The sequence below is a fragment of the Pongo pygmaeus genome, chromosome 1 (genome assembly GCF_028885625.2).
Source record: "Pongo pygmaeus isolate AG05252 chromosome 1, NHGRI_mPonPyg2-v2.0_pri, whole genome shotgun sequence".
Classification (NCBI taxonomy): domain Eukaryota; kingdom Metazoa; phylum Chordata; class Mammalia; order Primates; family Hominidae; genus Pongo; species Pongo pygmaeus.
Genome location: NC_072373.2, coordinates 201,636,898 through 201,648,977, shown reverse-complemented (window position 1 = coordinate 201,648,977; position 12,080 = coordinate 201,636,898). Strand labels below are relative to the sequence as shown.

The 12,080-nt window shown below is 50.3% G+C and overlaps 1 protein-coding gene across 2 annotated transcripts in view; it reads right to left on the bottom strand.

Moving 5' to 3' along the window:
- Positions 1 to 4,789: 4,789 nt before the first annotated feature.
- Positions 4,790 to 12,080, bottom strand: part of MECR (mitochondrial trans-2-enoyl-CoA reductase) — a 39,877-nt gene continuing 32,586 nt past the window's right edge. For both annotated transcript variants that reach the window (XM_054497657.2, XM_054497659.2), the window contains 4 exons: positions 11,525 to 11,598; positions 7,191 to 7,251; positions 6,936 to 7,008; positions 4,790 to 5,152 (listed from right to left, as the gene is read on the bottom strand). In XM_054497657.2, coding sequence (XP_054353632.1) covers positions 4,995 to 5,152; positions 6,936 to 7,008; positions 7,191 to 7,251; positions 11,525 to 11,598 — 366 coding nt within the window. In that variant the 3' untranslated portion in view covers positions 4,790 to 4,994. The remainder of the gene's footprint in view (positions 5,153 to 6,935; positions 7,009 to 7,190; positions 7,252 to 11,524; positions 11,599 to 12,080) is intronic.

The window sequence follows — 12,080 nt, the reverse complement described above, 5'->3', positions numbered from 1 at the left end:
CCCGAAAAACTGGAATTACAGGCATGCACCACCACTCCCGGCTAATTTTTGTATTTTTAGTAGAGACGGGGTTTCACCATGTTGGCCAGGGTGGTCTCGAACTGATCTCAGGTGATCCGCCTGCCTCGGCCTCCCAAAGTGCTGGGATTACAGGTGTCAGCCACTGCGTCTGGCTAATTTTTATATTTTTAGCATAGACGGGGTTTCACCATGTTGGCCAGGGTGGTCTGGAATTGACCTCAGGTGATCTGCCTGCCTCAGTTTCCCAAAGTGCTGGGGTTACAGGTGTGAGCCACCACACCTGGGCAATTTTCGTATTTTTGTAGAGATGGGGGTCTCATGTTGCCCAGGCTGGTCTCGAACTCCTGGGCTCAAGTGATCTGCCCCCCGCAGCCTCCCAAAGTGCTGAGATTACAGGCGTGAGCCACTGTGCCCGGACCATCTGAAATTAAAAACAATCTCCTGCACTTGTAAAGTAGAGAAGAGAGGATCCATCTTAAGTCCGATTCTCTTTTGGCACTGTTTCCTTTCCAATGTTGGCCTCTGAAATGTCGGCAACCCCTAGTTGGTCTCTGACATTTAGTGGAAGGGGGCGGGGTGGGTTTACCTACCTGAAATTCAGAACCTGGGAGTCTCTGATTTTATCTCTTTCTTTAGTGCTTCCCTCCTCCAAACTGTCCTCCAGGCTACTGCTGGAGGGATTTTTTTTCAAAGCAGTTCTGATCTTCTGTCTCAGAAATCTTTTGTTCCTTACTGCCAACACAATAAAGTCCAAATTCCTTAGCTGGGAATCATAAACTGCCACAATTCCCTTTGTCGGCTTCAGATTGACTTGATTTCAATCTAAGTTAAATCATTGAATTTGTATTACTTAGGATTAGGTTCAGTGAAACCCCAAATACTAGGGGCTTGAATAAAACAGAAGCTTATTTCTCATGTAAAACAAGTCCTGAGGTGGACAGTTGGGGATTCTGGGTGTCAGGGAGCCAGGCTCCTTTGATCTTGCTGCTGTCCCATTCTTAACATAGTCAAGGCCGGGCGCGGTGGCTCACGCCTGTAATCCCAGCACTTTGGGAGGCCGAGGCGGGCGGATCACGAGGTCAGGAGATCGAGACCGTCCTGGCTAACACAGTGAAACCCTGTCTCTACTAAAAATACAAAAAAATTAGCCGGGTGCGGTGGCAGGCGCCTGTAGTCCCAGCTATTCAGGAGGCTGAGGCAGGAAAATGGCGTGAACCCAGGAGGCGGAGCTTGCAGTGAGCTGACATCGTGCCACTGCACTCCAGCCTGGGCGACAGAGCCAGACTCTGTCTCAAAAAAATAAAAAAAAAACAACGTAGTCAAAGATGGCTGGGTAAACTCCAGGAATCATGTCTGTGTATCACAGCTACAAGGAGGGTGGAAGGGGAAGGGGAAGAAAAAGGTACAGGATGCAGGCCAGCTATATTTTAAAGAGGTTCCTGGGCAGGGCACAGTGGCTTACACCTGTAATCCCAGCACTTTGGGAGGCAGAGGCCAGCGGATCACCTGAGGTCAGGAGTTCGAGACCAGCCTGTCCAACATGGTGAAATGCTGTTTCTACTAAAAATACAAAAACTAGCTGGGCGTGGTGGCAGGCACCTGTAATCCGAGCTACTCGGGAGGCTGAGGCAGGAGAATTGCTTGGACCTGGGTGGTGGAAATTGCAGTGAGCCGAGATTGCACCACTGCACTCCAACCTAGGTGACAGAGCAAGACTCCATCATCTCTCCAAAAAAAAAAAAAAGAGGTTCTTAAGAAACTGACACCTAACACCTCTGCTTACATCACTTGGGGCAGATCTTGTCAGCTGCAAGGGATGCAGAGAAACAGTGTTTATTCCGGCCTACCATGTACCCACCTAAAAGTTGTAGGTTTTAATTCTCAGGAAGAGAATGGGGAAAATGAGATAGTTCTAACATAAATGCCCTGTCTCTGTAACTGCCTAATCTCGTCTCTTAGTCTGTAATGCTTGTCACCCTTCCCTGAGTAAATTATAATCATCCTTTAAAGACCAGCCCAAATGTCACCTCCAGACCCCTAAAGGTACAAGGAATCAATGCCTTCACTGTTCTCAGGCATTCTGCACGTTCCTCCAGATCTTGAAGCATGGTGTTACGAACATTCCTATATGCCTACTCTTAGAGTGGGCACCAGGGGCCTGCTCCTTCACCAGGACTCAGGCTTACCACTCTCCGTAAACCCCAACCTTATGGATTCCCCTTGAAGAATCCTATTTTTTTTTTTTTTTTTTTAAGACAGAGTCTCTCTCTCTTGCCCAGGCTGAAGTGCAGTGGTGCGATCTCAGCTCACTGCAACCTCCGCCTCCCAGGTTCAAGTGATTCTCCTGCCTCAGCCTCCTGAGTAGTTGGGACTACAGGCACGTACCAGCACACCTGGCTAATTATAGGTGTGAGGCACCTCAACTGGCCTAAAGAACCTAACCTTAATTTTACTCCTGTGGCCTCTGGCAGCCTTCCCTCCTTCTTAGGCTTTTTTCACTTGCCTGCATTGATCATCTGTACAATCACTTGTCCCACTAACCTAGAGGACAGGGAACAGTAAAGAGTTGGGGCTGATCTTGAGCCCAGAAGGTGGCAAATTTTCCCCAGAGGGCAATGCAGACCTTTCCCAGCCCCAGGCTGAAGCTGAGTCCTTTTTTCCAGTGGACACAAAAGATGCTTCCAAAGAAAAGATGATTACGCTGGGAGTCCGTGTGCAATCTGGCATGCAATTAAACCTTCCAGCCGGGCACGGTGTCTTACACCTGTAAACCCAGTACTTTGGGAGGCCGAGGTGGGCGGATCACGAGGTCAGGAGTTCAAGACCAGCCTGGCCAACATAGTGAAACTAAAAATACAAAAATTAGCCGGGTGTGGTGGCGTGCACCTGTAGTCCCAGCCACTCGGGAGGCTGAGGCAGGAGAATTGCTTGAACCCAGGAGGTGGAGGCTGCAGCGAGCCGAGATCGCTGCACTGCACACCAGCAAGGGCGACAGTGTGAGACTTCGTCTCAAAAAAAAAAAATAAATAAAATAAATAAATAAAATAAAAACTTCCGAGCCAGTTTTTTCCATATCGCTCCGCTGCCTAAAATCCCTTGGTGCCTCCCTAGGGCTTCAGGGTAAGTCCTGACATCATGGTCCTTTGTGATCTGACCCTTGCCCACATCTCCCACCTCAGTTCCCATATTTCCCCCACGTCTAAGGCAGCAGCTACACTTGACTGCAGTTCCCTGAATGCCAGGCTCCCAGGCCTCTAAACTCTCACATGTGCTGTTGGCTTTGCTTGGTACGCAGTTTCCTGCTCGGTTTTCAAGACTGGCTGTGGGAGACACTTCCTCTAGGAATCCTTCCTTGATGCCCTCAGGCAGAGCTGGGGCCCCTGTGTGTCCTCTCAAGGCCCTCTGAACACCTCCATGTCAGTGACCTCATCATTATACTGTACTGGTCAATCTTGCACTAGGCTAAGCAACCTGAGGGCCAGCAGCACTTCTTCATTGGTATCCTTAGCTTTGGGCACTCACTAGGCCCTCAATAAATATGTCCTGAATGAGGCTCCTGAGTATAGGGTACAGAGGGCCACGTGATAAGGGAGACACCCTGAAGCCTCTGTGCTTTGCTTTGAGCAAATGAATCGTGAAGCAAATACCAAAAAGTCACATGTCAAGCTCTTCTCTCGGCCTGAACAAAGCTCACTCATTTGCCAGAGCCCACCTTCAAACTTCACCTCAAGGAAGCATACCCCTGACCCTGGGGCCTAGGGCAAGATCTTTATTCTGCTCTTACAGCACCCCACATATCTTCTTTACAGCATTAGTCACTATGGTAATTACTGTGAGATTGTTTAATGCACGGTTTATCAACGACCTCATGAACATTGAACATTTGGGGCTGGATTTTTTTTTTTTTTTTTTTTGAGATAGGGTCTTGCTCTGTTGCCTAGGCTGGAGTGCAGTGGCATGATCATGGCTCACTGCAGTCTAGACCTCCCAGGCTCAGGTGATCCTCCCACCTCAACCTCACGAGTAGCTGGGACTACAGGTGCACAGCACCATGCCTGGCTAATGTTTGTATTTTTTGTAGAGATGGCGTTTCACCATGTTACCTAGGTTGACCTTGAACTCCTGGGCTCAAGTGATCCGCTTGCCTTGGCTTCCCAAAGTGCTGAGATTACAGGTGTGAGCCACCGCGCCAGGCCTTGGATAATTCTTTGTTGCAGGAGGCTGTTTTGTGTCCTGTGGTGGGTTTAACAGCAGCACTCACTCTGCCTGCTAGATGCCAGTAGCAACCTCCTTCCCAAGCTGTGACAGCCAGAAATATCCCCAGACATTGTCAAATGTCTCCTGGGGGTAAAATTGCCTCTGGTTGAGAACCACTGGTATATTGTCTATGTCTCCAGTTAGAACGGTAGTTCCATGACAGTGGAGACCCCACGTCCAAGTTCCTCAGGGCTCTGATGACCTCAGAGTGGCATTCACTCTTCCATGCAGCTGATCCTCCCCCAGCCCTGGACTGGGCCGCACGATACCTGAGAAGCACATCAAAGCGTTCGTTCTACAGGACCCTCCTCTGTGGGCTTGTGCAGCATGGGGCCAGGGATGGTGGCCTACTGGCCTTTGCACTGCCAGTACCCACCTAGGCTTTGCTTTCAGGGTGGTCAGAAAATGATTACTGGGGGAACACGTGACAGAAAAGCAGGAAAGGGGCCTCTTGGTGCTGTGAGCTGACCAGTGCACAGTGATGGTCCTTCTCGACAGGGATGACTTCTACTTTTTGGAAGGGAGACTTCAGACTTTATTAGATACCTTAAGGCTAGCCCTGGGGAAAACCATGGCTGGCTTCACCATCCTCCTAATAGGAAGAGGCACTGAGGAGAGCAGTAGTCTGGGGAAGGTGGAAGCCCCAACTGAGAGGACTGCACCCAGCCCCTCAGATCTGCCTCCCCTCCCATGTCACTCCAGCTCTTTTGGGATGATCACATGGTGAGAATCTGCTTTGAAGATATGAAGGGCTTCATGGAGGCTTCCAAGGCAGACTGGTAGTCCTGCAGCGGGACCTGGGAGCAGGCTGGGGCTGTGAGCTGGCCTCGGCGGATGAGATCGCACAGTGTGAGGATCAGCTCCTTGAACTGGTCTGCAGAAGGTTGGAGGAAATCAGACAGGAGAACAGCAGCTGGGGCTTGGTGAGATGTGGCACGGGGCTGCCCTATGGGCAGGAGCTGGCACCGAGCTCCAATAAAGCCTTGAGGGTCCTGGCTGTGCCAAGGATAGGGTGGCTATGGAGGCAGCCTGGTCCCTGCCTATCTTTAGGACAGTGAGGTCCAGATGGGGAAGAGAGGAACATAGGAGCGGCTCTAGGGGCTGAGGGGCAGGCAGGCAGGCAGAGACCACCCTTCAGAGTGGTGGCTAAGATGGCACAGACTCACAGAACCTGGCCGCAGTGGAGCCAGGAGCACTGAATGGTGGGGGGAGAATGATGGCAGAGGCAGGGAGGCCAGAGGAGGCCCAGGGAGGGAGTGGGCGTGCCTGGCACGCCAAGTGATGTGGAACGGTCGAGCTCTGCTCAGGAAATGGTGCTCTCCCTGAGAGCCCAGGACTCCCTTAGAACCCCACAACCTGACACCACCAATGTCCCCTTCCTGGGCCTGCCTCCCGCGAAGGACCCTATATGGTACAGGAAGTTGAGAAGTGAAGGCCTCGGCTGAGAGGTGTTTTTCCATAGACATAAATTCATTCAGCCTTCAAATCTAGTCATATCTACTGGTTAAAACACTTCAGTGGCTCCTCAGTTGCCTTTAAGCATGAGTCTTGTCTGGGCGTGGTGACTCATGCCTATAATCCCAGCACTCTGGGAGGCTGAGGCGGGTGGATCACTTGAGCCCAGGAGTTTGAGACCAGCCTGGGCAACATGATGAAACCCCATCTCTACTAAAAATACAAAAACTAGCTGGATGTGGTGGCGTGTGCCTGTGGCCTAGCTACTTGGGAGGCTGAGGTGGGAGGATCACCTGAACCGAGGAGGTTGAGGCTGTAGTGATCTGTGACCACACCACTGCACTCCAGCCAGGGCAACAGAGCAATACCTTGTCTAAAAAAAAAATACCCCCCAAAACAGCAAAAAACCCCCAGTGAGTCTGAATGCCTTAGTCAGGTTTGTAAGGCCTTTGTAACCTGGTCACAACCCACTCACTCAATTTTCTAGCCCCAGCTCAGATCTAGTGCTCCAGGTCGCTCAGAACCACTTCAGTGCCTAGTTGCACATGTGATTTTCGATTTTTTCTACCTGCAACACTGCCTTCATGCCACCATCTTCCTCCCCTTCACTTGGATAACTCCATGTTATTCTTTGTCTTGAGTTTGGAGATCCCATTCTGGGGAGCCAGTCCTCCAGGAGATGAACAGGGAGATGATCTGTTTACATCCTGGCTGCATCCCTCCCTGTGGGCAGGTGACTTTGGGCATGCTACTTAACCACTCTGAACCTCAATTTCCTCCTCTGTCAAACACGGCTAACAAGAATTTAAACTTATGACATTTAAACTGAGGCAGAGATTAAGTAACTTGCCCAAGGTCCCACCGCTGGCTAGGCAGAACCTCTATCCAGTAGTGTGGAAGCAGAATTTGAACCCAGGCAGGCTGGCTCCAGTCTATTCTCTCTGCTTGGCTATCCATCTTTCCCCACTGTCAGCTCTTCAGGATGGGGGCAGTGTCTGTCTTGTTCTGTGCCCCTAAGACTAACCCAGTTTAGTCCAATAACTATTTGCTGACTGTAGCTGGGCTAAGGCTATTCTCTTTGATCCTTCTGTGGGGCTGGTGACCCAATCACCCCTCCAGGGCTCAGAATAGCTGGTCATTTCTGCTGCCATTTTTAGGCACTGCCCTCATCTGTGACTCTTGGCACTGGGCCATGCACTCACCTGGACTGTGGTCCTTCTTCCACTGGGACAACCAAAAGCCCCGAAGTTTGAGATCCTTAAAAATGAGCAGGCTCTGCAGACACAGGAAGGACATGCTGGGCACTGAGGGCAGGAACTTCAGGCACCGCTTAAGGGTACAGACTCCCCTCCAGGGATGGGGCATTGCCTGTTTAGACAGCTGTCGTGCCAGGGGATGTGGCCTGGCTGAGGTGTCTGGCCCGGCTCCAGGCATGCCTCCCCCCGCACCCAGCTTACCACAGAGGCTATGACGGGCTGCTTGGCCATCCCCCCATAGGTTACCATGGTTCCTCCACGCCTAAAGAGTCCAAAGAGAACAAAGAGTGGGTGCAAGGCAGAGACAGAGCCCTTCCTGAACCTGCCATGGCGCTTCTACTCCAGCCCTGGTTCCTTTATAAACCCTGCTCTCAGAATCTCTGGGAAAGGCTGAAAAATACGGATTCCAGCTGGGTGCAGTGGCTCATGCCTATAATCCCAGCACTTTGGGAGGTTGAGGCAGGTGGATCACTTGAGCCCAGGAGTTCAAGACCAGATTGGGCAACAAAAGGAGACCCCATCTCTACAAAAAAAGTACAAAAAATTAGCCGGGCAAGGTGGCATGCCTGTAGTCCCAGCTTCTCGGGAGGCTGAGGTTGGAGAATCACCTGAGGCCATGAAATTGAGGCTGCAGTGAGCCCTGATCGCACTACTGCGCTCCAGCCTGAGCAACAGAGTGAGACCCTGTCTCAGAAAATAAATGAATGAATGAATGAATGAATAAATAAACGCATGCTGGGGATGGCAGCTCACACCTGTAATACCAGCACTTTGGGAGGCCAAGGCAGGAGGATTGCCTGAGCCCAGGAGTTTGAGGCCAGCCTGGGCAACATAGTGAGACCCTGTGTCTACAAATAATAATAAAAAAAATTAGCTGGGCATGGTGGTACACGCCTGTGGCCCCACTCAGGAGGCTGAGGTGGGAGGATCACTTGAGCCTGGGAGGTTGAGGCTGCAGTGGGCTAAGATTGCACTGCTGCACTCCAGCCTAGGCAACACAGTGAGACCATCTCAACACAAAACAAAACAACAAAGAAACCAGATTCCTAGGTCCAATCCCAGACCCAATGAATCAGGAGACGAGAATGCATATTAAACACACACACACACCCGCTCTGGATGACTTGGGTGTTTAGCCACCGTTGGGAATCCACTGATCTAACCTACCCAGTCAGGCTTTGATTAAGTGCTGAAAAGAAACATGCTCCCCCCAGATGAGCTCGAGACCTGAGTTCAGCCTTGGCTCTGCTCTCACAGGTGTCCGACCTTGGGTGATGCAGTGAAAATGGCCCAGACCTCATCTCTTCATCTGCCAATGCTCATTCTAAGAATCAACGTGAGGAAACAGCTCTACAGATAAGGAGTGATGTGGACGGTGCAGGGAACAATGACAAGCATCCTCTCACTGCAGGAGGTGCCTTCTCAGTACCTGCTGTCTGACACCCACACCCCCACGTCAGCTGACATACAGGAGTGAGGCTAATATAATTTTTAAGTGAATAAGCCTGGAGTTCACATGCTTGAATAAGCCTGGAGTTCACCTATATTCTCCTCTCCACTCCCTGGCTCTTCTAGGAGTCTGTTGATCAAGGATGACTTCAGGCACATTTGGGGACAACACAAGGTAGACTTTCAAAACTACCGAATAGAAGGAGCTGCTGTCCTAGGGCAGGTACTTCTGTCCCTGAGGCTGCTGGGTAGTTTGGTCTTAAGTGCCCCTCGACTGCCACCTGCTGTAGAAAGTAGCTCCTGGGAGCCAAGCCCTCTCTCCTCTGTATCCCTGCTGCACTTCGTCTAATCAGACTAGCTGACACTTACCAGGCTTCTATTATGTGCCAGGCATAGTTCTAAGCATTTTGCATGTACTGCCTTAGGGAATCCTCATAACAACCTTGTTTTAGAGACGAGAAAGCTGAAGTCCATCCATCATTTGTACAGCAATTTGTATATCACCCAGTGTCCTTTAGACCAGCGGTCCCTAACCTTGTTGGCACCAGGATCGCTTTCATGGAAGACAATTTTTCCATGGACTGGAGTGGGGGAGATGGTTTTGTGATGAAACTGTTCCACCTCAGATTCTCATAAGGAGCATGGGACCTAGATCCCTTGCATGCGTGGTTCACAATAGGGTTCACATGCCCATGAGAATCGAATGCTGCCGCTGATCTGTCAGGAGGCGGAGCTCAGACGGCCATGCTTGCTCACCCACCACTCATCTCCTGCTGCGTGACCTGGTTCCTAACAGGCCACGAACTGGTACTGGTCTGTGGCCTGGGGGCTGGGGACCCCTGTGTTAGACTACCCTTCAGAGGCAGAGGGTTTATATAACCCCCATTTTACAGATGAAGAGACGGAGGCCTGGATTGTTTTTCATGTATTGCCTAACTTTCTATAGGCCCACAGCTAGTAAGTCACAGAGCTGGGGCTTGAACCCAGCCATTCTGACTCCAGTGCCTACACCCGTAACAACGCTTCCTCCTCCAATGACATTGGGATTGAGGTCTGCCGCAGGGGCTATCAGGTATAGGGCTGAAGTGGTGTGCTCAAATGTGGGGTCAAGCCTGGCTCTCCTGCTGACTAGACTTTGGGCCAGGTACTTGACCTCTTTGGGCCTCAGTTTTTTTTTTTTGTTTGTTTGTTTTTTGAGACACAGTCTTTCTCTGAAGCCCAGGCTAGAGTGCAATGACACGATCTTGGCTCACTGCAACCTCCACCTCCTGGGTTCAAGCGATTCTCCTGCCTTAGCCTCCCAAGTAGCTGGGATTACAGGCACCCACCACCATGCCTAGCGAATTTTTGTATTTTTAGTAGAGACGAGGTTTCACCATGTTGGCCAGGATGGTCTCGAATTCTTGACCTCAGGTGATCCACTTGCCTTGGCCTCCCAAAATGCTAGGTTTACAGGCATGAGCCACTGCGCCCGGCCTGGGCCTCATTGTTTAAAAGTATAAAACAGAGGTTAGAACTGCACCTCCTGTCTAGGTGGTTGTGGGAGGGGTAAGTCAAGCACTGCACACAGTCTGGTGCATGGTGAATACTCACCACAGCGCTCTGGCCACGTGACTCACCTGCTCATCTAGCCTGTGAATTCTCAGAGGGCACATCAGTGTCGCAGCCCTCTCTGTACCTGGTAGCTAGTAAGTGCTCAGCAAGTATGTGCTAGCTGAATCCATGCTATTGAGGGGGTTCCTGCTTTAGTTAGGAAGTGTCTTTTTACGCACACTCTAGCTCAAGAAGCTTACTTTTATTTTATTTTTATTTTTTGAGATGGAGTCTCCCTCTGTCGCCCAGGCTGGAGTGCAGTGGCGAAATCTCGGCCCACCGCAAGCTCCGCCTTCTGGGTTCACGCCATTCTCCTGCCTCAGACTCCTGAGCAGCTGTGACTACAGGTGCCCGCCACCACGCCTGGCTAATTTTTTGTATTTTTAGTAGACACTGGGTTTCACCGTGTTAGCTAGGATTGTCTCGGAACTCCTGACCTCGTGATCCACCCGCCTCGGCCTCCCAAAGTGCTGGGATTATAGGCTTGAGCCACTGTGCCCGGCCTAGAAGCTTATATTAAGGGAAAGAAGAATGGAAGGACATGCATTAATATTGTCAACAGGGCTTATCCCCCTTGGTGGTGGGGTGATAGGTAACTTTTTTTTCTTTTTTGAGATAGAATCTCCCTTTGTCACCCAGGCTGGAGTAGAGTGGTGCGATCTCGGCTCACTGCAACCTCCACCTCCTGGATTCAAATGATTCTTGTGCCTCAGCCTCCCGAGTAGCTGGGATTACAGGTGCCTACCACCACACCCGGCTAGTTTTTTTGTATTTTTAGTAGAGATGGAGTTTCGCCATGTTGGTCAGGCTGGTCTTAAACTCCTGGCCTCAAGTGATCTGCCTGTCTTGTTGGGATTACAAGCATGAACCACTATGCCTGGCCAGGTAACTTAAAAAAAAAAATTATTATTTTTTTTTTGTAGTGATGGGGTCTCGCTATGTTACCCAGGCTGGTCTCGAACTCCTGGCCTCAAGTGATGCTTCCTCCTTGGCCTCCCAAAGTACTGGGATTATAGGCATGAGCCACAGTGACCAGCCAACAGGAAACTTTTATGCTTAAGTTTTCCTTTGCACTTTTACATGTTTTCAAAATGTTTTGTAATAAGCATAATGTTACCTTTAAAATTAGAATCTATTTTAAAAGCTAAAACAAATTTTGAAAGGTTAAATAAGCTAGGACTAAGTGACTTTTTCAGACATCCCTAGGTTGTAAATCCTTGACTCTTCCTCTATGGCAGGCAGCTTAGCAGTCTACTTCTGGGGTCCCTTGGAAAAATAAACCTGGATAGGCCAAAATTTTGGTCATCTACAAAGGGGAAGGCTGAGAAAGCAGTGCCCAAATAGCTGGATGACTTTGGTCCTAGTTTCCACTCAACACTGTGCTGACCTGGCTTTGGCTCGAACTGGCCATGGGACTCAGTCACTTGATGGTCCTCCCAGCTAAAGACCTGGAGAGCTCCGGCGAGCTGGACCTGCAGGCCCAAGGGACTTACGCTAACTGCCGCAGCAGCTCTGTGGAGCTTTTCCCACCAACACAGTTGAGAGCAAGCCGTGGCTGGGGCATCTCCTGGAAAACAACAAAAGTGCAGTGAGGGAGCATCCCCGCTCTACATATGGGGTCTGAAGCTTGCCCAAGTGCTGTGTTAAAAGGAGGGAGTAAATGAGATGTTTATGCCTTTGTTTGCGTGCACGCACGCGTGTATGTGTGTGTGTGTTTATGCCTCTGAACTCACCTTTTTCTCTGCTTAGGAAGGGTCTTTTCTTTCTTTTTTCTTTTTCTTTCTAAGACAGGGTCTCGCTCTGTTACCCAGGCTGGAGTGCAGTAGTGCAATCATGGCTCACTGCTACCTCACCCTCCCGGGCTCAAGCAATCCTCCCACCTCAGCCTCCCAAGTAGCTGGGACTGCAGATGAGTATCATGATGCCCAGATAATTAAAAAAAAATTTTTTTTTTGTAGATATAGAGGTCTCACTATGTTGCTCAGGTTAGTCTCAAACTCTCAGACTCAAGCAATCTGCCTGCCTTGGCCTCCTGAAGTGTTGGGATTA